The sequence below is a fragment of the Oncorhynchus nerka genome, linkage group LG8, assembly GCF_034236695.1.
Source record: "Oncorhynchus nerka isolate Pitt River linkage group LG8, Oner_Uvic_2.0, whole genome shotgun sequence".
NCBI lineage: Eukaryota > Metazoa > Chordata > Actinopteri > Salmoniformes > Salmonidae > Oncorhynchus > Oncorhynchus nerka.
In genome coordinates, this window is record NC_088403.1 from 42,730,534 (window position 1) to 42,757,625 (window position 27,092).

General features: G+C 43.3%; 1 protein-coding gene across 1 annotated transcript; it reads left to right on the plus strand.

The window, feature by feature from the left end:
- The first annotated feature begins 3,955 nt into the window (after positions 1-3,955).
- nat16 (N-acetyltransferase 16) lies at positions 3,956-26,699 on the plus strand. Its single transcript, XM_029666434.2, has 5 exons — positions 3,956-4,157; positions 20,631-20,854; positions 23,000-23,224; positions 23,482-23,751; positions 24,055-26,699. The coding sequence occupies exons 2-5, from the start codon at positions 20,639-20,641 to the stop codon at positions 24,385-24,387; spliced, it is 1,044 nt and encodes a 347-aa protein (XP_029522294.1). The 5' UTR covers positions 3,956-4,157; positions 20,631-20,638; the 3' UTR covers positions 24,388-26,699.
- Positions 26,700-27,092: the final 393 nt, after the last annotated feature.

Below are 27,092 nucleotides of genomic sequence, written 5' to 3' on the forward strand. Positions count from 1 at the left end.
AAGAGCAGGTGTTCATAATGTTTGTACACTCAGTGTATGTGCGGGGTCTTTGTTAAGTGTGTGTACACTATGATAATGTGTACGTACGTATCAGTGAGTTTGTGCGCCTGTACACACAACACAACTTATGTTGCAATAGCAGATTAAAAGTCCACATTTTTGTGTGCACATTCGTTTGTTTGTAAGCGTGTACGTACTGTATCACATGTGAGTGTACGCGACTACTGTTCAGTATGTGGATGTCACAATAGCAGATTAAAAGTCACCACAGTACCATATTGCCATGGCAGCTGAAATAGAAGTGGAATAGTACAGTATGGGCGTGGAAAGATTTCTTAACGCTACTTACAGTGAATTACTGACACTTGCTGTGATTGCCTCTGTTGTCTGTAACAGTGTTCTTTCATTCTTAATAGCGTTGAAATAACTTCACTTTCTTTATATTACAACACTTGCACAACTACTCACATTCACTGATTGTCAAGTGAGTGAATCACCTGCGTATAGGAAGTGACAAATGAGAGACACAATGCATATCTTAGGTAGGTATGTACGTTACTGATGTGACATTCCAGTTCACTAGTTCATAAGATGTTGATATGATCAGGTTATTTTATAATACACACATAACTAAGTTCACAATATTGCACTTTCTTTTTCTGGCTCGTTAATATATGTCATTTAGCAGACCCTTTTATCCTAAGAGTGCATACATTTTATGTATGGGTGGTCCCATACATAAACTTCTGTCATCTTCCGACAAATTAAATGTATTCATTTGGGCCATTGAAACTAAAGCCAGCATATGTTTTTTTTGCTTCACCAAAACTGGTGTCTAACCCTTTGGCCATTTGACACAATCAAGACTGTATCAAAAGACTGCCCTCCACTGTGTGAGGTTGAACGCTCAATCAAACTGAGCCAGATCTGAATGACACAGTTATTTACCTGGAATCATAGAATCAGCAAAAATACAATTAAAATGTTATCTGGAGTTGGATTATATTTAGGCCTAGATTGCATATATTATTCTTATTTCCTTTTCTTTGCAATATAGTTTCCAAGCATATTTAACACGCGGTGGAAGAGAATAAATCAGATCCGTGAAAAGGGTGCAGTGACTCGACACAATCTATTGTCTGAGTGTCAGGCGTAGGTCCAACAATTGTTTCCACTCAGTACACCCTCCCCGAAAGGCAGCACATGAGGAGAGAAGCAGGTTTCTCCATCCATTGTCCCTCCTCTCCTCGCGAAGCTGTTTTAAGTAGCGGGTGAGTGATAAAACGTATCGGCGCTCGTCGGCTATTGGCCATAAACATTACACAACAAGTTGGAAATCGCAAATTCAACAATGAGTGGTTCGGAAGGAATCAGTGGCTAACTGCAAGCGGTGCAAATGCAATCCCTAGCCTGCTTTTCAGTGGAGTGGGTGTGTGGTCTGGGTTTAAAGGGTCTCTTTACCAAGCTGAAAAGGACAAACATTCAACATTGGCCATGCTGCCAATCCAGCATGACCATGCTCAAAACAACTGGAAACTCGGAACTGGGAAATCTCAGACTTCAGTGAGTTTGAGACAACTGGGAACTCTGAGGGAAACGAGCTCCGCCTGGGAAAATACGTTTTAAACTGTCATCCAACTTTGAATTGCAAGTCGGGAACTCAGGCCTCTTTCTAGAGCTCCAACATGAAGATCACTGACATCACCATGATTCGACCTTGTTTTTCCCCCCGAGATCCCAGTTGTCTTGAAAGCACCATAAATCCAGAGAATGCCCGACTTTGATGACAAAGCTTGAAGACAAAATTTTCCCACACAGGACCGTCGTGCCACCTTCCTGTTCAAGTGAGCACAGCACCACAAGGTGAGTCCAAAAATGCCTTGTATGCTGCTTCATAAGTCATGTCATATGCCAGGGCGATACGAATGCTATAGCTAAGAAAGTAATACTAAGTGTATGTTGTGTAGTAAGCTGTTAGTAGCCCATGTGCCTCATCCTAATAATTTGGTCCCTTTTCCCCCTCATCATTTTGCCTACTGTTCTGACTTGGTGGTGCACATGTAGCCTATATAGCCTGTTGTAGAGAAATGTAATCACCGGATATTGTAAGAGCTTTCATTGCCTGCTTATATGCCCCCTTTATTAATCCTATAGTTCTGACTTGGCATACAGGGAGAATACTGTAAAAATGGCCCATGTTCTGAATTCTGTCGCTGTATATTTAAAAAGTGCTGAACAAATAGTTATATTGACTACGTCCGTCCAAGCTCGCTCATTAATGTCTTAATCGAAATTACGGATTGCCTCTTATCGACTCGTCGTCCCCTTATGTCATAGTTTGTACATCTCAATTGTCAGTAGAAACCACATTTGTTTAACCCTCCTGTTGTGTTCGTTTCATTTTAATTAATTTTGTGTTCCCGGTCCAAAATGACCACCCCATAACTGATTATAAATCCATAATAATACATATATTATCACCTAATGTTGTGTTAGATCTTTTTATCAACTTAAATTCTTGTGAACATTACAAGTTTTGAACTTCTAATTGCTATTTATGGCCTGTAGGCCTCATTGACCTGAGCTCATACAACTCGTTTTTGAGTTTAAAAAAAGCATAATGTATGGATTATTTTGACTATAACAAATACTCAGATGGAACATATTGTGCTACTGATCACAGACTACTTTGTGTCAAAGTTTAACAAAGACTCTCTCCTCCTCACCAGTGTCATGATCAAAGATATGACCAAGAGCCTCACATATAGTATATCGTTTGGTCATTGCGCTGCCACAGAATGAATTGTGAGCAAGGTCTCAAAAAAGATGTATACACCAGAGCTGCGAGAAAAGTTCTATATATTATTGAAACAATAATTGTTTGTGAGAATGCCAACAGGTGTGGTTCCTGTGGGGGAAAGATTCTATTGGGGAAAGGTTCCCGTAGGGTTTGCCATGGAAGCCAAGAAGGGGAGTGAGGTGTGTATGTGTGTGCTCAAACACACATGCATGTGGGGGTCTGGGAGAGAAAGTGTGTCCATTTGATGAATGGGCATGTGCCTGAAATCAATTTTATACATTCATTGTAGTCTCACCCATTCATTTCAAATTTTTGACGGGGGAACACCACAGGTGTACAAAAGTTAAATCATCTAAATGTATTTTGTGTGTTCAGATGCCCTGTGTGGACAAAGTCATGGAAGCTTATTAACTACATTTTTCAGAGAGAAAACTTGTAAATCGGTCCAATTGGAATGGAACACGGCAAGTTTTTTTTAAAGACCGTAAATAAGGCTGAATGAACTGTTTGGCTGCCAGACAAGGCTCCGCTGATAGCCAGGTGTAGCAGTGGTAAGGTGTTGGGAACTGCTGTTGAGACTCTGCTGTTGGGACAGCTTGTGGCCACTGTTTGTCACCGTTATAATGCCATGAATGTATTGTTTACTGTAGTGTTGTGTTGTGGCTTTGCTGGCATGTATCTAAAAAAAAGTATTTTTACCCCCCCAGATTTACATGGGAAACTCGCCACTGCACAGAACCACAAATCATTTGAAAACAAATCCAATTTTGATAAACTCCCATATCTATTTTGTGAAACACAACAGTATACCATCACAGCAGCCAGATTTGTGACATGTTGCCTTTCATACTTCAACTATTTGCATATTGTTATAACACTGTACACAGCCAGTAATATAACATTTGAAATGTCTCTATTCTTTTGAAACTTTTGTGAGTGTAATAGGCTATTTACTTTTAATTATTCCACTTGGTTTGGCAATGTAAACTTGTTTCCCATGCCAATAAAGAGAGAGAGAGAGAGAGAGAGAGAGAGAGAGAGAGAGAGAGAGAGAGAAAGAAAGAGAGAGAGATATTGATGGGCGGCTGGGTGGGGGATATTTCGGTGATGATGGTAGGCAGGGGTTAGGATAGCCTAGCCTACTACGAAGAGAGAGAGAGCCGAGCATGCAGGGTTTGTAGGAGGGGCCTAAACGGTAATCTCTTATATTGAAAACTCGAGCCGGTGGCTGGGAGAATTTGTATTTTATCCTGAATTTGAACAGTAGCTGCTGTAACCATCCATCCACCTCTTGCACCTGGCAATACACCTGCCGTTACCGACAACACTTGCACGAGACCTCCGGGCTTCACTAACGGTAAGAGGGAATGAATACATTTCACCGGCAGTGGCAGACATTTGGAGCACATTGGTGAGCATAGTCAAGATGATCGATCACTCACGATAACGGTATCCATCCATGATCGATCATTATGATTTTGTGATATTTGTTGTCATATTTGAAATCATATTTTATTTCTGGGCCAAATTATATTTTCAAAGAAGGCTACGTGTGATCGGGTATTCTGCATTGCCTTTCTATCATGTCTCTATAGCCTACCTAAACCTTTTCTCATATTCCCGACCCGATTATTCCACTATCCCCATCCTATTCTTATCGGCCATTTTGTGTGTCCAAATTTAAGGAATTTGCCCGAGAGACTTAGTTACAGCGGAGGAGATGGTAATGATAAAGCAATTAAACGATGTATAAGACTACCCCGAAACTAGTCCATAGGCTACAATGCAGTTTTTATAGTCTACTGTGGGCCTATAGCATTATGGGACGGTGTGTCTGTCTGTATGTACTATAGTATAGGCAATGCGGATGAATGATGCCGATAGCCGATCTAATCGAATATGGACATGATCAAAAGATTCACCCAATCACCGTTGAGGATGCAATCCTGGCGCTGTCACCACCATCACCCTCAGCCGAATATAATAAATGAATATAGTCATACGAAACAATAACGATAACAAACATGTTTCTCAGATATCACCTTTCGGCATCACTTTTGCGATATATTTATTTGTTAGGCTCTATCCAAAGATAAGCTATGCAGTTGCAGTCAGCATGGAATGCTGAAAGCCCTTGGAAAAGGAGTCGCATACATTTAGGCATAAAGGACAGATAGATGACGTGTGTGGGCGGGTGAAAGCGGGAGATTTAGGGTGCAGGAGATGGCAAGCTACGATGAATAATTCCTTTATTCACAACATAGGCTATGTTGCATAAATACGCATCTGCGGCCGCAATGCTATGGCACCAGTGAGGGAGCTGCTGAGCGGTGCGCGCGCCTCCGGTATGTGTACGTACAGCACGTGCTTGGATAGAGTCGTGACAGCTAGAATTCTTAGGTTCTCTATACGTTGGTGCACGTGTGGAGCAATTCAGGTTATAGGCTATTTCTCAGAATTTAGCTATAACAGCAATTCCTGTAATTCTACGTATAGGTTTAACTTAACATGTAAAGGAAATACATTATGTATAAGCACACATGCTATGCATGCATTCTAGGCTATGGTTATTTCCCAGCCTGGGACAGTTCCACCGTAGATCAAAGCCTGATCTATTTCTCCACATTCAGTCTGGGTTGGGAAACTCGCTCACATTCGGCATGAGGAGCTGTGAGAGATGGAGTGAGACTCCTAACCAACCTGCTCTTCGAACCAACGTGCCCATACAGTGCGCGTGCCGTGCGCCAAGGAGCGCGTGTGCGTGCGCTCGCGTTTTTGCTCCTCTCTTCGGGAATGACGAGGGAATGCATGCATACTTTGTGATCTGATTCCACTTGGCAGTTTGGAATTCGGGAATGAAAGAGGAGAGACATGACTGTGTCCTCATGATTAGATGTATCCAGAGACAGTTGATGAGGGAGAAAGATGGGAAAGCACACAACATTGAGTAGAACAGATTCAGGGCATCAAGGCCTGCAAACTGTCCAACCTTTTATAGATATACAGACAGTTCTCTCTTTCTCATCCTACTCTTTGATTTCTGGTCTGTCTGTCTCTCGCTCTCGCTCTCTCTCTCTCTCTCTCTCTCTCTCACTGTCTCTCTGTGTCTCACTCTTCTCACTCTAGATAGATTTGGGATGGAGTGAAGTGAGTGAGTGTCGCAGCATTTTCAAAGGACATGCCCGAAGGACTTGCTGTGCGTCCCACATGACACCCTGTTCCCTATGTAGTGCACTACTTTTGACTAGGGTCTGTAGGGTTCTGGTCAAAAGGAGGGAAATACATAAGGAAAAGGTTACCATTTGGGGTGGTTGAGCAGTTATATGTTTTATCATGAAGGGCTGTCGTGGAAATTCAGTACTGAGAGAAACTTGGTCATTTTTTTCAAACAATCCTCTTTATTTAATATCAATTAATTATTGCAATAATGAGGCTGGTCGACCCCCCCACTCTTGAGTGTTGGACTGAGTAACCTAACCCGTACAAGTGCAGAGTCCTGTATATAGCTGACACTAAGAATGATTCATCGTGGTTGGTTCAACCACTTCATACAGACCAAGGAGCATCATAAGTCACTCTGGGTTCATCCTGCCGTTATCTGCACGGGGAAGTGGTCTATCTCGGTTACACCGACCACATCTTGTATATGTAATGCAGTCTTTAACTCATCTGTCAGCTCAAGCCATCTCTAGTGACCATACGCCCAGATTAGCTGCAGGGAACTAGAGTGGAGACCATAAAAACACAGACACTACTAGGACAGAAATGTCTTACTATTAGTTAAGTAAATAATTGTTACATATCCAACAAATGAGGTATGTATGCAATTTTCAGTGTGTGAATTACAGTGTGTGGGGGGGGGGTCTCTTCCCTAAATGCAACAGCAGTCAAACTTTGGGGTTTTTGCTAATTTAACCATTCTCCTTTTTGTTTGAAATGCAATTTACCTGGGCATGAAAATGAAAGGTTATTGTAAATGAAACGAAGACCCCCACCTATCTGTCATGGTTTAAACCATGTATTGGCTGTTTGGATGCTGGAATTATTTCGGAGTGGACGAATATGCACAGGTAGCCTGCTTTTTGAAGTGATTTGTTTGACAATCAAGATGAAAACATAATGTCTGGTTGTGTTCATGCCCCCCCCATCACATTCATCAACCCCTCCCGTCCCCAACCCTCCACCCTCCCGTCCCTCTTAACCCAAAAGCAATTCTGGTGAAGTTAATTTATTCAGACTCACTGGAGTGTCCTCTATACCCACACAGGACTGAGTACCGACCATGCAGTTTATAAAGGCTTAACAACACGCACACACGCACACACACACACACACACACACACACACACACACACACACACACACACACACACACACACACACACATATATATATATATTTTGGGGTGGCAGGTAGCCTAGTGGTTAGAGTGTTGGGCCAGTAACCGAAAAGTTGCTAGATCAAATCTCTGAGCTGATAAGGTAAAAAAATCTGCCGTTCTGCCCCTGAACAAGGCAGTTAACCCACTGTTCCCCGGTAGGCTGTCATTGTAAATAAGAATTTGTTCTTAACTGACTTGCCTAGTTAAATTTAAAAGAAATAGTTGGTTGAAGTTCCTCATGTATTGCCTACACACTGATCTGAGATAATTCTGTGTTTTTCCACCCTAAGGTTAGGAGTGGGGGGGTTAGGATTGGAGGAGGTTAAGCTGATCCTAGATCTGTGTAGAATGGCTAACTCTCTTACCGGAGTGAGTGACAAATAGTGTTATGGGAAGGTAAGAGTGTTGATGAGTTCAGTGCAAGAGCGTCATCGTCAGCTATTCAGTCTTGTTAGTCTGTTGCTGCATTTGCTTGCTTGTGATGCAGACATTATTGTGATGCCGATCTGGGTCTTGTTCATTCGGAACAAAACGGAAGAAAACAGACTGAAACAGGTAGGGACCTGTACTTTTCCAATAAGAGATGTTCATTTCATTTTCATTGTGTGTCCTAATGATCATGGTGATCCATTCCAGGGCATTTGTCCTGTGTCACTCACATCAGTATAATGGACCTCAAGGGAAACAGACTCATGCCTTGGTCATTCACAGCTGGATAAGAATAGCATGTTTGTTTCATAAGTGTTTTCTAAGACATTTTCTTAACATAGAGATACGAAAAAGGGTCATGTTTTGGTCGCAACTTTAATTTTTCTACTATCCCATCCCAGCACATTGCATCAAACCGATGCCCGTTTTTGTTTAGGGTTATCAATTCAAATGTTATTTGTCACATGTTAGTGTGTTAGTGTTTGCTTGGTCCAGCACAGCTCTAGTATAATGTATGGCTATATTTCTGAAGCTCTAGTATGATGGATGACTATATTTCTGCAGCTCTAGAATTATGTGCGTCTACATTTCTGCAGTTCTAGTATGATGTACAGGTAACTGCCAAAATAAAGGAAACACTTGAGTGAATGAGGAATACAAGGTATGTTTAAAGTAGGTGCTTTCACACAGGTGTGGTTCCTGAGTTAATTAAGCAATTAAAACATCCCATCATGCATAGTGTCATGTAAGAAAATGCCCAGTTGCTCATTATTCTTCGTACCATGGCTAGAAGAAGAGATCTCAGTGACTTTGAAAGAGGGGTGTCAAAGGAGCATAGAGGGTTTGAAAGGTGTGTGAGTGTGTGTGTGTCTCAGTCACCAGGTCTCAACCCAATTGAACACTTATGGGAGATTCTGGAGTGGCGCCTGAGAAAACAACCAAATTATAGAATTTCTCGTGGAAGAAAGGTGTCGTATGCCTCCAAAAGAGTTCCAGACAAGGCGCATTTAAGCTGTTCTGACAGTTTGTGGTGGCTCAATTCCCTATTAAGACACTTTATGTTAGTGTTTCCTTTATTTTGGCAGTTACCTGTACGTCCCTATTACTGCAGCTCTGCTAGTATGTTCTAATATGTCTATATCAATGGTTCCCAACCTTTTCCACGGAGAAGCACAATCTTTAAAGCATGAAATATATTTGCGATCACATTTAGTCCATTTTAACAGTGAATGTAACAAATGAAAGGCCTAATATTATTATAAACCATTTGTATTGTGAAAAATAATGTCAGATTGCTTACAATGCCATTAATACTCCCAAATATTATAGTTTTTTAATGTTTATTTTTATTTTTTTAGATATAGAAAATATATGTAAAATAATTTGCAGACCAGCTGCAGTACTCCCGCGGACCATGTGTAGAAAACCACTGTTTTCTACACATACTGTACTACTCTAGTATGATCTAATACATATATATTTTCTGCAGGATGTAAATGTCTTTTTCTGCAGCTCTAGAATGATTTCCAATCCTAACCCAAGGATATTGTATGTAATTCTCCTTAATAAAACTTACATAACCAGAGAGATGGGAAGAGGAAATTAGCCTTTTGAAATTATGCAATGTAAAACTTCCATATATCAGGATAGTAAGTTTGCGATTTTGACAAAAACTATAGGATGAGAGACAGATAGAGAGAGAAAAAGAGAGAGAAATAGAGAGAGACACAGAGAGAGAGAGAGAGAGAGAGAGAGAGAGCAGGACATTAGAGAATGAGACATTTATATAAACAAGGAGTTGTTCTGTAAAATGATGGGCTGATGAAGATGGGAGTAAAAAAGGGGGGGAGTGGGAGATTTATACAAACGAGAGGAAGTAAGGTACTCATGCTTGATGATGATGCCCTCAGACAACTGTTAAAACAGGCCACATATGCCATTTTGATTACATGTGAACGTCATGTTCCATAACGTGTGTGACGTCCTCTAGCGCAAAAAACATCTAACTGATTAGAAGCTGCCCATAGGCACATATCTAGGATCAGCTCAGGCAATCCCCAATCCTAACCCCAACCATCATAGGGGCAATGTCAAAACCGACTTCAGATCAGCTGCTCTGGGAGGGAAATACTGTACAGGGGAAATACAGTGTATAAATACGTCATGGGATTTTACCACAGAGAGTTATGTAAACACACAAGCATAAGCACATGGACTAGATCCAGAGGGAGGGAGTCAGAGGAAAGAGACAAAGAGCAAGGGAGAGAGAGGATGAGGCTGCTGCCACGTGCGTTTGTTGTGTGCTTGTGCAAGCACGCTTGCGTGTGTGTGTGTGTATGTGTTCGTGACAAAGAACGATAGATAGAGATAGAGGCTACTACCCTCACGTTGCACTGCCTATTGTGACGTATTTACAGACAAAAGCGAACTGAAACCAGGGGGTTATCCTTTTACAATCACCTTGAAACGCTGCAGCAAAAGCCTTCTCTAATGTAGCCTAATTCAGGAATCACGACGGATGTTCAGTATCTGCTTTGTGAAAATTAAACGTAATCTCCAGTTGTAGATTGTGTTGATGTGTTCTCCCTATTCAGATGAGAGGATGGAGAATTGTATCGTGCCGATGCAAAATGATCACGCACACACACACACACACGTCTCGTGTGCTTGATGACGATGGGACGTATCGACGTGGCATTTTACCTCACACGGATCGGCAGACACTGCTCGCTGAATAAATCATCCAAGATTAGAAGGGATGTGTGTGTGTGTGTGTGTGTGTGTGTGTGTGTGTGTGTGTGTGTGTGTGTGAGAGAGAGAGAGAGAGAGAAAGATAGAGAATCCTCAATCTTACCCCGTAAGGTCTTCGAGATAGAGAACAAGGAAGGTCATAGGTGAGTATTTGATCCAGAAATAGATGATGTGAAGAGTGTTATGTGTAATAGGTTAATTAAAGGTGTGATCTGTAATTTCGTCGTCACCTAAAGGTGTGATCTGTCGTTTCTTTGTCCCTTGTGTGGCCCACGGGATAAAATTGACAAAATCAAATGGAAATCTCAAACCCCCCCCACACACGCACACACACAGTCACACACACACAGTCACACGCACCACGCACCTGAGTAATAGGATAGGTCATTGTGTTGATATTGGACTTACACTGCAATAGCGTGAAGTACTGAGGTCACACTTATTGCGTACCTCTCTTTGTTTTGGCTCTCTAAAACTCGTAATAACTTGGCCTGCAGGCCTATCGCTCCAATCCTCTGTGTTTAGTAAAAGAGTCAGGACAGTAGCGCATGTGTGTGTGATGGTGTGTATATGTGTGGGTGTGTGTGTTTGTGCACATGTACAAGAATGTGCTTGTCTGTGTGTGTGTGTGTGTGTGTTTGTGCACGTGTGTGTGTGTAGTCTAGAGTATCATCACTACAACACTGTGACAGCAGCACTGTATAGCCTAAATCCTCCTCTTCACTGTCACCCTCTGTTGACATGTGATCCAGTTTAGTCAGTGTCACTGCTGTTTCAAATGGATAGGAAGAAAGACAATATCCGGGCAAATGGATTTGACTTTATTCTATGCTTTCTTATTCTATTCTATTCTATCCTATTCCATCCTTTTCTATCCTATTCTATTCTATCCTATCATATTCCATCCTATTTTATCCTATCCTATTATATCCTATCATATTCCATCCTATTCTATCCTATCCTATTCTATTATATCCTATTCCATCCTTTTCTATCCTATTCTATCCTATCATATTCCATCCTATTCTAGCCTATCCTATTCTATTCTATCCTATTCCATCCTTTTCTATCCTATTCTATCCTATCATATTCCATCCTATTCCATCCTATCCTATTCTATCCTATCCCATCCTATTCTATCCTATTCTATTCCATTCCATTATATTGTCCTATTCCATCCTATTATATTATATGCTATTCTATCCTATCCTATTCCATCATATTCTATTATATTATATTCCATCCTATTATATCCTATTCCATCCTATCCAATCCTATTCTATCCTATCCTATTCTATTTCATCATATTTTATCCCATTCCACCCTATTCTGTCCCATTCTAGTATATCCTATTCTATCCTATTCCATCCTATTCTATTCTATCCTATCCTATTCCATCATTTTCTATCCTATTCTATCCTATTATATTCCATTCCATTGTATTGTCCTATTCCATCCTATTATATTCTATCATATTCTATCCTATCCTATTTCACCCTATTATATTATATCCCATCCTATTCTATCCTATTCCATCCTATTCAATCCTATTATATTCTATTCCAACCTATTCTATTTCTTCATATTTTATCCTATTCCATCCTCTTCTGTCCTATTCTATTATATCCTAATCTATCCTATCCTATTCCATCCTATTCTATCCTATTCTATCCTATCCCATCCTATTCTATCATATTCTATTCCATTCCATTCTATTGTCCTATTCCGTCCTATTATATTATATCCTATTCTATCCTATCCTATTCCCTCCTTTTCTATTCTATTCTATTCCACCCTATTCTATCCTATTCCATCCTATTCTATTTCATCATATTTTATCCTATTCCATCCTATTATGTCCTATTCTATTATATCCTATCCTATTCTATTTCATACTATTCTATTCTACCCTATTCTATTCTATCCTATTCTATTCTATTCCATTCTATTGTCCTATTCCATCCTATTATATTCTATCCTATTATATCTTATCCCATTCCATCCTATTCTATTATATTCTATTCCATCCTATCCTATTCCATCCTATTCTATTATATTCTATTCCATCCTATTATATCCTATTCCATCCTATTCAATCCTATTCTATCCTATCCTATTCCATTCTATTCTATTTCATCATATTTTATCCTATTCCATCCTATTCTGTCCTATTCTATTATATCCTATTCTATCCTATCCTATTCCATCCTATTCTATCCTATTCTATTTCATACTATTCTATTCTACCCTATTCTATCCTATTCTATATTGTTGTGAAATTGTTAGATATTACTGCACTGTTAGAGCTAGAAACACAAGCATTTCACTATACCCACAATAACATCTGCTAAACATGTGTATGTGACAAATACAATTGGATTTGTTTTGATTTGACACACTGTTTCTAAGAGATGGGAAGAAAGAAGAAATGGATTCCAATCTATTTCATTTATGCAAATAGGCTTACTGTATACATCATGTGGTTTGAACATACACTATATATACAAAAGTATATGGACACCCCTTCAAATAAGTGAATTTGATGATTTCAGCCACACCCGTTGCTGACAAGTGTATACAATTGAGCACATAGTCATGCAATCTCCATAGACAAACATTGGCAGTAGAATGGCCTTACGGAAGAGCTCAGTGACTTTCAACGTGGCACCGTTATAGGATGCCACCTTTCCAACAAGTCAGTTCATCAAATTTCTGCCCTGCTAGAGCTGCCCCGGTCAACTGTAAGTGCTGTTATTGTGAAGTGGAGCAACAACGGCTCAGCCACACAAGCTCACAGAACGGGACCGCAGAGTGCTGAAGCGTGTAAAAATCGTCTGATTTTGGTTGCAATACTCACCACCGAGTTCCAAACTGCCTCTGGAAGCAACAGCCTAAGATCACTATACGCAATGCCAAGCGTTGGCTGGAGTGTTATAAATTTCACCACCATTGGACTCTGGAGCAGTGGAAACACGTTCTCTGGAGTAATGAATCACGCTTCACCATCTGGCAGTCCAATGTACATATCTGGGTTTGGCGGATGCCAGGAGAACAATACCTGCCCGAATGCATAGTTCCAACTGTAAAGATTGATGGAGGAGGAATAATGGTCTGAGGCTGTTTTTCATGGTCCGGGCTAGGCCTCTTAGTTCCAGTGAAGGGAAATCTTAACACTACAACATAAAATTACATTCTAGACGATTCTGTGCTTCCAACTTTGTGGCAACAGTTTGGGGAAGGCCCTTTCCTGTTTCAGCATGACAATGCCCCCGTGCACAAAGCAGATCGGTGTGGAAGAACTTGACTGGCTTGCGCAGAGCCCTGACCTCAACCCCATCAAACACCTTTGGGATGAATTGGAACGCCGGCCTCAAGCCAGGCCTAATCGCCCGACATCAGTGCCCAACCTCATTAATGCTGTTGTGGCAGAACGGAAGCATGTCCCCAAAGCAATGTTCCAACATCTAGTGGAAAGCCTCCCCAGAAGAGTGGAGGCTGTTGTAGTAGCAAAGGGGGGACCAACTCCATATTAATGCCCATGGTTCTGGAATGAGACGTTCAACAAGCAGTTGTCCACATACTTTTGGTAATGTAGTGTGTCACTTGGTGCCTCTTTGTTCAGCATGTTTGCTTGCCTGCCAACCAAACGTCAGCAAGAACATCATGCAGAAACAACCTTCCTATCCTCTCTTCTCCTCCTTACACCATGCACCTCTGATAGGCTTTTGTGTTTCTGTAATGGACAGGTGTCTGTTTACACTCGTAGAAAAAAGGGTTCGAAAGGGTTCTTCGCCTGTCCCCATAGGAGAACCGTTTTTGGTTCCAGGTTTGGTTCGGGTTCCATGTAGAACCCTCTGTGGAAAGGGTTCTATATTGAACCCAAAAGGGTTCTACCTAAAAACCAAAAGGGTTCTAACCTGGAACCAAAAAGGGTTCTCCCATGGGGACGCGCGCATGTATATGTGGATGGGTCGATTGATTGGAAGGGCGCTGCTGAGGTGTGTATTGATGCCATGCTAAAGTTCATGTGGCAGTGATTCATTGTGTGTGCAGGTTTGTGTGTGTGACACTGTCACTGCCCCCCCCCCTCCCCCTCATCCCCCAGTGTGTTTATGGCACCGTGCCTATGCATGCCAGTTGATGGAAAAGTACCAGTTAGAGACAGGGGAGTGTGTTAGGTCTGCTGGGGCCAGACAGTGTTTTCTCTGTCCCAGGCAGGCGGCTTCCCTCCCTCCCTTCCTTCCTCAGCCCAGACACATCTCCCATCGACAGATTATCGGAAATGTCTGGCCCTGCCTCACTGCTTCAGCTAGAAGCCTCATTCCCCCTGGGGCCAACTAACACTAGCTGTCCATGCATGCATGGGACAGAGAACACACACACAGATGGAGACAGAGATACACTCTTACACATAGAAATACACACAAAAAAGTGTGAAAGTCTGAAAATGTATGCACTCACTACTGTTTGCTACTCTTGATACGAGTGTCTGCTAAATGACTAAAACGTAAATGTAAAATGTACACACATATTACACACGGACGGGGGAAACACACACACCAGGACACACACACACATACGTACGCATACGCACATGGACACACACACACACATACGGATGCATACGCACATGGACACACACACACATACGGATGCATACACACATGGACACACACACACATTCGGATGCATACACACATGGACACACACACACATACGGATGCATACACACATGGACATACACACACATACGGATGCATACACACATGGACACACACACAGGCTTTAACCACTCAATAATCTCTGCACCTTTCCGGAATCCCTTTCCAACGACCTGAGCCCTCCTCCTCTCTCGCTCGTTTCGCCCCATGCTTTTCCCAAGCTCAGAAAAATGTGATTGTTTTCCGAGTGAGCCAGTGTTTTCCGAGGAATCCAGGGAAGCGGGTGAGGGGGAATTACCGAAGGGATTAGGGGGATAGGGGGTTGGCAGAGGGGGGCGCGCCACAGGGACGGATGCCAGTCGCCTCTCTCTGTGCCACATACAAACTGTTGCCAAACTGGGCTGGCGTCCTGGCGATGACCAGAAGTCACATTAGTGCCGTCTGTGTGGTTAGGGGTTGTGTTGTCTGTGTTTTTCCTGACCAAGACCCCGTCCACTCTGGTCAAAACATTGGGATGCGGTAGTAAGTTAAGAGGTTATGGTTGTATAGACTGCCTGACCAAGATCCTTTGAGGTTGACGTGTTTTGAAGCTACTTACTCTGTCTGACCAATTCCCATTGATGTTAAAGTTGACCCATTGATGTGAATTACAGGGATATGGTTGAAGTGTTGTGAAGCATAAAGTATACAGGCATCTAGACAGTGTATGGGTGTAATAGGAATTGCCAGGACTGTAATGGGGAAATGTAAGGTCACTAAAGTTGCATATATTTGCATATATGCATATATTTATATGTGTCACGCCCTGACCTTAGTATTCTTTGTTTCTTTATTATTTTGATTAGGTCAGGGTGTGACATGGGTGATACGTGTGTTTTTGTCTTATTCTAGGGTGTTTGTGCTGTCTAGGGTTTTTTGTAGATTTATGGGGTTGTTTTCATCGAGGTGTTTATGTTGGTCTATGGTTGCCTAGATTGGTTCTCAATTAGAGGCAGGTGTTTATCGTTGTCTCTGATTGGGAACCATATTTAGGCAGCCATCTTCTTTGGGTATTTCGTGGGTTATTGTCTATGTTACGTTGCACGTTAGCACATTGTTTACATAGCGGTCACGTTCGTCTTATTCGTTTTGTTATTTTTGTTTAAGTGTTCTTCGTGTTCTTCATTAAATAAAGAAGAATGTATTCTAACCACGCTGCGCTTTGGTCTACTCCATACGACAGATAGTGACAGAATAACCCACCAACAATGGACCAAGCAGCATGGTAACAGACAGAAGTAGCGATCAAAGAACTTCTGGACTTGGGAGGAGATTCTGGACGGTAAAGGACCATGGGCACAGCCAGGGGAATATCGCCGTCCCAAAGCAGAGCTGGAGGCAGCGAAAGCAGAGAGGCGCCGGTATGAGGAGGCAGCACGGCGGCGCGGCTGGAAGCCTGAGTGGCAGCCCCAAAAATGTATTGGGGGAGGGCACACGGGGAGTGTGGTGAAGTCAGGTAGGAGACCTGCGCCAGCTCCCCGTGCTTACCGTGGAGAGAGAGGGCGTTGTACCGGGCAGGCACTGTGTTATGCGGTGGAGCGCAAGGTGTCCCCGGTGCGTGTGCATAGCCCGGTGCGGTACATTCCAGCTCCTCGTATCGGCCGGGCTAGAGTGGGCATCGAGCCAGGTGCCATGAAGCCGGCTCTACGCATCTGGTCTCCAGTGCGTCTCCTCGGGCGGGCATACATGGCACCAGCCTTACGCATTGTGTTCCCGGTTCGCCTGCACAGCCCAGTGCGGGCTATTCCACTTCGCCGCACTGGCCTGGCTACGGGGAGCATTCAACCAGGTAAGGTTGGGCAGGCTCGGTGCTCCAGATCTCCAGTGCGCCTTCTCGGTCCGGTCTATCCGGTGCCATCTCCACGCACCAGCCCTCCGATGGCAGCCCCCCTAACCGGGCTTCCTGTGCGTCGCCAGAGCCCAGTTCTCCCTGTTCCTCCTCCCCGCACTCGCCCTGAGGTGCGTGTCCTCGGCCCAGTACCCCCAGTGCCGGCACCACGCACCAGGCCTACAGTGCGCCTCGTCTGTCCTGAGCCGCTAGAGTCTCCCGTCTGTCCTGAGCCGCTAGAGTCTCCCATCTGTCCTGAGCCACCAGAGTCTCCCGTCTGTCCTGAGCCGCCAGAGTCTCCCGTCTGTCCGGGGCCGCCAGAGTCTCCCGTCTGTCCTGAGCCGCCAGAGTCTCCCGTCTGTCCTGAGCCGCCAGAGTCTCCCGTCTGTCCTGAACCGCCAGAGTCTCCCGTCTGTCCTGATCCGCCAGAGTCGCTTGTCTGTCCTGAGCCGCCAGAGTCTCCCGTCTGTCCTGAGCCGCCAGAGTCTCCCGTCTGTCCTGAGCCGCCAGAGTCTCCCGTCTGTCCTGAGCCGCCAGAGTCGCCCGTCTGTCCTGAGCCGCCAGAGTCGCTCGTCTGTCCTGAGCCGCCAGAGCCGCCCGTCTGTCCTGAGCCGCCAGAGCCGCCCGTCTGTCCTGAGCCGCCAAAGTTGCCCGTCTGTCCTGAGCCGCCAGTCTGTCCTGAGCCGCCAGAGCCATCAGCCAGCCAGGAGCCACCAGAGCCGTCAGCCAGCCAGCTACACTTCAGTCCTGAGCTACCCCTCAGTCCTGAGCTACCCTTCAGTCCTGAGCTGCCCCTCAGTCCGGAGCTGCCCCTCAGTCCAGTGGGGCCCTTTAGTAGGGTTGCCAGTCCTAGGTTGGCGGCAAAGGTCGCCGTTCCTAGGAGGCCACAAAAGCGGACTAAGACTATGGTGGAGTGGGGTCCATGTCCAGCACCCGAGCCGCCACCGTGAAAGAGGCCCACCCGGACCCTTCCCTTTAGATTAGGTTTTGCGGCCGGAGTCCGCACCTTTGTGGGGGGGTTCTGTCACACCCTGACCTTAGTATTCTTTGTTTTCTTTATTATTTTGGTTAGGTCAGGGTGTGACATGGGTGATATGTGTGTATTTGTCTTATTCTAGGGTGTTTGTACTGTCTATGGGTTTTTGTAGATTTACGGGGTTGTTTTCATCGAGGTGTTCATGTTGGTCTATGGTTGCCTAGATTGGTTCTCAATTAGAGGCAGGTGTTTATCGTTGTCTCTGATTGGGAACCATATTTAGGCAGCCACCTTCTTTGGGTATTTTGTGGGTTATTGTCTATGTTATGTTGCACGTTAGCACATTGTTTATATAGCGGTCACGTTCGTCTTATTCGTTTTGTTGTTTTTGTTTAAGTGCTCTTCATGTTCTTCATTAAATAAAAAAGAATGTATTCTAACCACACTGCGCTTTGGTCTACTCCATACGACGATCGTGACAATATGGTATTATACAGGGCGCATAATATTTAGCTTATAGTGATTAACACAATGTTTAGCATATTCATATATGATGTACTACACATGATTTCCAGTGTTCAATTTGTGATACTCAAGGTGTGGGTTGACAGTCACTAGACTTCATACTGAATGTTATGGATTATGTTTATGTCTTTTGATAGTGATTGACGCCAGACTGCGAATAGACCAGTGAATAATCAGTGTCCTCGGTCCTTGTACCTTCAGTCTGGTGTCAATCACTTATCAACAGATATGAGAATAATCCCATAACATTCAGTGTCAAGTCTTGTGACCATCATCCAGCACCTTGAGTGTCACAAACAGAACACTGGAAATCATGTGTCGTACATTGGGGTGACAGGTAGCCTAGTCGTTAGAGCGTTGGGCCTGTAACCAGTCGGTTGCTAGATCGAATCCCCCGAGCTGACAAGGTCAAATCTGTCGTTCTGCCCCTGAACAAGGCAGTTAACTCACTGTTCCTAGGCCGTCATTGTAAATAAGAATGTGTTCTTACTTGCCTACTTAAAGAAAGGTTCAATGGAAAATATACATTTTTTTAGGTACACCCATCTAGTATAGGGTCAGCCTCCAGAACAGCCTGAATTCTAAAGGGAATGGAAATGTTGCTCAATTGGTATCAAAGGACCTAACGTGTGCCATTGACACTAGGCAGGATGGAGCCATAGACTTATGCTGCTTTTGCCAAATCCTGACTCTGCCATCAGCATGACACAACCCGTTGTGGTCGTCTGCTGCAATAGCCCATCCGTGACAATGACAGACGAGTTGTGGGCTCCCAGATGCCATTCTGCACACCACTGTTGTACTGTGCCGTTATTTGCCTGTTCGTGGCCCCGCTGTTACTGTAGCTTGTACGATTCTTGCCGTTCTCCTTCGACCTCTCTCATCAACGAGCTGTTTTCGCCCAAAGGACTGCCGCTGACTGTTTTCTGTTTGTCTCTCCATTCTCGGTGAACCCTAGAAAGACACTGTTGTGCGTGAAAAGCCCAGGAGGCCGTCCATTTCTGAGATTCTGGAACCGGCGAGCCTGGCAACGACGCGGTCACTCGATTTTGCCCATTCTAACGTTCAATCGTACGATAACTGAATGCGCCTATGCCTGTCTGCCTGCTTTATATAGAAAGCCACGACCACATGACTCACTGTCTGTAGGAGCGAACCATTTTCGTGAACGAGGTGTTGTACCTAATAAACTGACCACTGAGTGTATAAATATGCTAAACATTGTGCTATTCACACTAAACTACATTTCCCCATTAAATTGGGTATTTGTCATCTTTCTTTTTGAAGGATACTTTGTATACCTAGCAGCTTTGGAGAAATGGTGGATGTGAGTTCTGCAGCATATTTCCCTTCTGTCGAACCTGCTGTTCAGTATTTCTCCTTAAAGGCCCAATGCAGCTATTTTTATAGCAATATCAAATTATTTCTGGGTAACAATTAAGTACCTTACTGTAATAGTTTTCCATTAAAATTGTCAAAAAGAAACACAAATCGCTTTTAGAGCGATTTTATTGGCCTATTAACTAATTTATCACCTGATGATGTCATCAGGCAAGCCGAAACTCCACCCATGCAAAACCTGCGGATTACAAGGTCATGTGTAGATTGTATTTTCAACCAGCAACAATCAGGAAATAACACAGATAAAAATGTGTCACTCTTTTACAGTGTAAGTTTCATAAGCTGTTGTACAATATGATACAAAACAGAATTTTGACTGCACTGGCCCTTTAAGATGGGATGTTATTTATCTATTTATCTCTAGAGTATATACTGTAGCTTTACTTTACTGGAGTTAAATCAGATCACATTCTCAATTACAGCAACGGATGTGCTTCCTGTCCATTTGCTTTATAGGCCTGCTCCTGGTCCCTAATCAGATTTTTGCACTCTCTCGCCCTTTCTCTTTCTCCCTCTTCCTGATCTCTATTGATCTCTCTCCCTCACTCCCTCCTCTCATTCTCCTTATATCAATCTATATCCCTCCAATCCCTTCTCTCTCACTCCTTCACTATTTCTACCCGATCTCTTCATTTATCTATTCCTCTCCCTCTTATTTGACCTCTTCCACCCTTGTCTCTCACTCTCCTACTCACCTCCATCTTCTTCTTCTTCTCTTCCTCTCTACTTTCTCCAATATTCTTTCCTCTCCTCCATTCCCCCCTTTCTCACTCCCTTCTTCTGGCCTTCCTCTCTCTCCGTCCCATCTCACACCCTCCATCCCTTCTTCCTGTCTCCAGCTGTAAAGATGAAGATTGAGAACAGCCTGCCCCGCCCGCAGCTCCCCGAGACCCCTCCCCAGACGGGCCTCCAGTTCACCGTGGCGACAGAAGAGGACTTTGAAGAGATCATGGCGATGAGCCAGGACATCTATGGAGGGCTGGACTACCTGCCGACCCGCTACACCGCCTGGCTGTCCGAGTCCAACCGCACCGTCATACTGGCCCGCAAGCAGGGCAAAGTGGTGAGAAAAGGTTATAAAGTGTGTCATAAACATGTTGAAGCATGTTTACAAAGAGGTGTTATTAAGGTGTTGTAAGAGTGTGAGGAACGCTACCAGGCCTGGCAACAGGAGACCAACTGTACCGTTGTACTGGAGTGCAAAGAGGGAAAAGTGGGGAGAAAAGGCTATAAACAGTGTTATAAGGGTAATATAAACATGTTATAGCTTGTTTTTAAGGGGGTTATTAAGCTGTAAAAAGGGCTGATTTAGGAACTACCAGTACCTGCCCATGCACTACACTGCCTGGCTGTTCGAGACCAACCACACTGTCATACTAATGCTTTGCAAACAAGCAAGGCAAAGTGGTGTGAGGAGTTACAAGAGTCTTCAAGGGTGATATCAGAGAAATAGAATCCATGTTAGAGTCCTAAAGGAACCCTGGAGATTAGGAGTGGCCTACTTTGGAACCATTGAGAGTTACAGTTGAAGTCAGACGTTTACATACACTTAGGTTGGAGTCATTAAAACTGGTTTTTCAACCACTCGATAAAAGTTCTTCTTAACAAACTATAGTTTTGGCAAGTCGGTTAGGACATCTACTGGGTGCATGACACAAGTAATTTTTCCAACAATTGTTTACAGACAGATTATTTCACTTGTAATTCACTGTATCACAATTCCAGTGAGTCAGAGGTTTACATACACTAAGTTGACTGTGCCTTTAAACAGCTTGGAAAATTCCAGAAAATTATGTAATGGCTGTAGAAGCTTCTGATAGCTAATTGACATCGTTTGAGTCAATTGGAGGTGTACCTGTGGATGTATTTCAAGGCCTATCTTCAAACTCAGTGCCTCTTTTCTTGACATCATGGGAAAATCAAAAGAAATCAGCCAAGACCTCAGAAAAAAATTGTAGACCTCAACAAGTCTGGGTCATCCTTGGGAGCAATTTTCAAACGCCTGAAGGTACCACGTTCATCTGTACAAATAACAGTACGCAGTATAAACACCATGGGACCACGTAGCCGTCATACCGCTCAGGAAGGAGACGCGTTCTGTCTCCTAGAGATAAACGTACTTTGGTGCGAAAAGTGCAAATCGATCCCAGAACAACAGCAAAGGACCTTGTGAAGATGCTGGAGGAAACAGGTACAAAAGTATTTATATCCACAGTAAAACGAGTCCTATATCGACATAATCTGAAAGGCCGCTCCGCAAGGAAGAAGCCACTGCTCCAAAATGTCCTCTGGTCTGATGAAACAAAAATAGAACTGTTTGGCCATAATGACCATCGTTATGTTTGGAGGAAAAAGGGGGAGGCTTGTAAGCCGAAGAGAACCATCCCAACCGTGAAGCACGGGGGTGTCAGCATCATGTTGTGGGGGTGCTTTGCTGCAGGAGGGACTGGTGCACTTCACAAAATAGATGGCGTCATGAGGTAGGAAAATTATTTGGATATATTGAAGCAACATCTCAATAAATCAGTTAAAGTTTGGTCACAAATGGGTCTTCCAAATGGACAATGACCCCAAGCATACTTCCAAAGTTGTGGCAAAATGGCTTAAGGACAACAAAGTCAAGGTATTGGAGTGGCCATCACAAAGCCCTGACCTCAATCCTATAGAAAAGTTGTGGGCAGAACTGAAAAAGTGTGTGTGAGCAAGGAGGCCTACAAACCTGACTCAGTTACATCAGCTCTGTCAGGAGGAATGGACCAAAATTCACCCAACCTATTGTGGGAAGCTCGTGGAAGGCTACCCAAAACGTTTGACCCAAGTTAAACCATTTAAAGGCAATGCTACCAAATTCTAATTGAGTGTATGTAAACTTCTGACCCACTGGGAACATGAAAGAAATGAAAACTGAAATAAATCATTCTCTCTACTATTATTCTGATATTCTTAAAATAAAGTGGTTATTCTAACTGACCTAAGACAGTGAATTTTTACTTGGGTTAAATGTCAGGAATTGTGAAACTGAGTTTAAATGTATTTGGCTAAGGTGTATGTAAACTTCAGACTTCAAAAGTATATTACCTAGAAATAACAAGAGAATTACAGATAATGTTCACACAATGTGTATCTCTTCAGCTGTTCATAATCTCCCTACGTCTTTCTCTCCCCCTCTCCTTTCTTCCCCATCCCCTTCTCCTTTATCCCCCACCAGATTGCCCTGGAGTCCGTGTGTGTGATAGATGACGGTGACACCATGCTGGTGGAGGGGTTACGTGTGGCCCCGCAGGAGAGGGGGAAGGGCGTGGCAGGGGTGCTTCTGCGGTTCTGCTCTCAGCTGGTCAAGTCCAAGTGGCCTGAGGTGAAGGTGACCAGGCTGACCCGCGACGACCAGCTGGGGCCCAAGGACTTTCAGAAGTACCGCCTCATCACCAAACAGGTAGGTATTGGTTAATTGGTTCATTTGTTGCTTGCCTGATTGGCTAATTGATTGATTCGTATTGTTAAGCCTTCCAAATTTCCAACATTTTTCAAGTTATTTCTAGTCGTCCTATTTCTGACGAGAACTCTAGTCCACTTGTGTCAGGAAATCATGTTCTACCAAAATGACACATTCCCCTTTCACAACAGTCTATTAACCAACCACACAACCTTCTCTTTACCCTACGTCTTTTCACCACCGCCTCTCTCCGAAAGGGCATCCTGCTAGTTCGCTTCAATGCCGAAGACCTCAAGCTCCGGCTCTCCGAACTGGGGCTGCATGTGACCCTCCCTCCCTCCTCTGAGGGTACCTCCCAGGGTTCTGACACCCCCATGGTTCCCCCGGTCCTTCTGGACCTCAACGAGGCCCACCAGATGTTCCTCAACTCTGGCCTGATGTCCAACGTACTCCCTAATGCTACCATCGTCCAGGACTGGCAGCCGTTCAAGCCCCTACCTAGCAACATGGACATTCTTCTGAAGAAGGTAAAATATTATATCATAATGAGAACCTCTGTGGAAATTAGTTGATTGACTTTATCGTGTTTGGGGTTGCAAAATTCCTGTAACTTTCCCCAAATTCCCAGGTTTCCCAGAAATCTCGGTTGGAAGACTCTCGGAATCAGGGGAAAATAAGCATCTGTAAAACTTGGGAAAGTTACTCTAATTTTCAAACCCAAAAGTTGTAAAAATCCTTGATTATTTTCAATGTATTGCTCTACTCCCATGGCTGAAGCAACTCTATACGTATTTCACATTTCTCAAATAAAATGAATTCATTCATTCAAGGACATCGACTGGATGGTGGACGACCGCGACGTCCCCGCCGTGGCCAGCCTCTGCACCCACCCCTTCCGGGTGCCTGGAGGTCCTTACCGAGTTGGTGACGACACGTACTACCTCAACATCGACGTGTTCGGTAAGGACATAGGCCTGGTGCTCCAGCAGTTCCTGAGTCACCTCCGGCGCCACACAGCCACCCTGAAGGGCTACGTCATGTGTCAGATGTTTCTGGATCCCCCCATGTGGAAACCCATGGTCGAATTCTGTCGCCAGACACTGAAGGTGGAGCTGGTTAAGGAATACACAGAGCAGTGCGTGGTCGAGTCGGATGTCATGTAGCTGACAGAAGAGGAAGGAGGAAGAGGAGAAAAAATATGAAGGAAAAAACGGGAAAAGTGGACAAATTCAGAAAATGTTTCAGAGACCCAATGAATGAACAAACCACATTCTCTTTAGAAAATGAAATGGGAAAGTTCCCAAAGAAACCTCGGAACGATTAGCAACAACCTCCCTAAGCAAGTCTATAGTGAAACAACTTAGAAGCCGCATTAGATTTGCAATATATTTGATATTAACACTACCGCTAACAAAAATATTTTTGGGAAAAAAGGCAGTTATTCAAAATACCTTTTGACAAATTAGTTTCAATTCATTTCTCAGTCTTTTACCATTCAGTCATCGCAAAAATCTAACTCTTAACAACAGGAGTAACTTCATGCTAACGTTACTCCTTTAATAAAATAGAAAATGCAAGCTAGTTTATGGTATGTTATGCCGTTTAATCCTTTTTTTTTGTAAATATAAAGTATAAATATGTACACATTCTGAATTGCAAATAAGTCTGCACAACTCTTGAGGCACTTTATTAAACCATATGAGCTGTTGTGCTAAAGTGCGAGTGAGGAAGAGAGGAGTTGGTTTACTTTTAGAGATGACTGAATTGAACTGATTTAGAACGCATCACTCCCATCCATAGTCATGGTAGAATTCCTTTTGGACTCATTCTATCTAACACCAAATCCCCAAATACTGTCGAACAAACAACAGCCCTTCAGTGAATCTTACAGAGCATTTGCACGCTTATAATTCACACTAAATGGCTGAAAATGAACAGCTAGAAACACACTTAGCTCATAACACTGAAACCTGGCCAGTTAACTTTTAAAACAATTTTAGTTGTCTTCGTTGTTTTTTTTTTAACAGTCACACAGTTTTTTTTTTTTTTAAGCACTTAACCATATTGCTAATTTATAGCTACTTTTCCATGCGTACTTGAATGCGTCAGTAGTACGTAAAGAGGTAATATATTAACAGCAGAAGCTTTCTGGAGGCTGTCGTATAACAATGTGCAATCTAAGCTAACTCTTTAGTAGATTGCTAACAATGTGAAAAAAAGGTAGATGTACTATACAGTATTCCGCAAAGACTCAAACAATTGAACTAATATAGTTGAGATTGACTTAGCATTAACAACATTGTTCGGTAGCTAGAGACATATTTCAATGGTAAACGTCGCCATCACAAATATTATCTGACAGCCTTTGTAAAGGTTCAATTCTAGTCCCTCGTGGTTGTTGAAAACATCAACATAGATACTACAGTCACTCTAAGACACTTCATATCCACTCTACGAAGCTGCGTAGCCACCCTAAGAAGCTTCATAAGCTTTGGCACATGGTAAGAGCTCAGCAAAGCAAATGGGACACAGTTTGCTCTCAAAGGCCTCATAACCACTCTACAAAGCTTCATAGCCACTCTACTAAGCTTTATAAGCTTTTGGCTCTTTGCTCTTGAACGTTCCCTTTAAGAAGTGATGCTTTTGACATGACGTAGCACTGAACGAGCCTACATTGCAACCCCCAAATTGAGACTGAAGCCATCTAAAACCACTACAGAAGAGAGACTGGCCATTCTATGGACTCTCCAACCTGCCCTCGTTGTAAAAGGGACCTTGTTGTAAGGGATGAATTGGACGGAGGAAGAGAATATCTTTTTTTATTTGTTTGGTACACTGACCCTTGTCTGGACACCCCATCTGTCATCCTCCTGTCTTTCCGAGACGAAAGGTTAAACACATTCACACATGATGAACTGAAGGATTGGACTGGATCGATATCGGACGATGGATGGACAAGATGCCTGGAGAAAGTGGAATGAAGAATGAAGCAAATGTCATACTGGATTCCATATTCGTCAAAGCAAAACAGAAACAACGAAACAATGCTTTGTAAAGGCTGATGATGATTTTCTCAGTTCTTTTGAGAAGCACTTTCCATTTTTTTCCACCCATTGAAGAAGCAAACCTGGACTGACCCCCCCTTTTTTGCTGCAGCTAGTCGTGAGGAAGAGGAAGATAAAGATTTTTAGCAACCCGAATCCAGTGGTGAAGAGTAGTACACAAGCAATCCCACATAGATGTATTTTTTAACAAGATTGGCATTCACATTCTAGACCATTTACATCTACCCAATGCATACACTCCACCAGCACCCGTCTCTAAAGTCTTACCCCTACCCCACATACGAAACCCCACATGAACCCCCCCCCAGACAAATAATTTCTGAGAAATTCTCCATGATATGGGAAGGTAGAGCTTTTCCTCACAATCAAGAACAACCCCTCTCTCATTCTCTCGTTCTTCATGAATAGATTCAAGAGTTTAAAACATCATTATGTAGATTATCGTCAACTCTTGGCTGGTCAAAGGTAAGGGGCCCTGGTTGTGCTGTCATATCCATGCTGGCCATCTGGTGTATGTAAATGGTCTTGGAGAGCCTGCTTTCCTGCTGCTAGTGTGTGAACAGAGGACCAGATGATGAGGGTTTTTACTATTCATGAAACTTAAGCAAAAACGTTATTAACCTAATATAAACATTACTTGGCTTCTTGTTCATAAAACCTATTCAGAAAACCGCCGAGTTACTTGTGGCTCCGTAGGATACACAAGTGAGTAATAGTTTTTAGTTGGTGTTGGACGTTCGTGAGTAGAGATCCGTGCATTTACGGGAAAGCCATTGAGATGGGAGAGGAGGAGCTAATTTGTC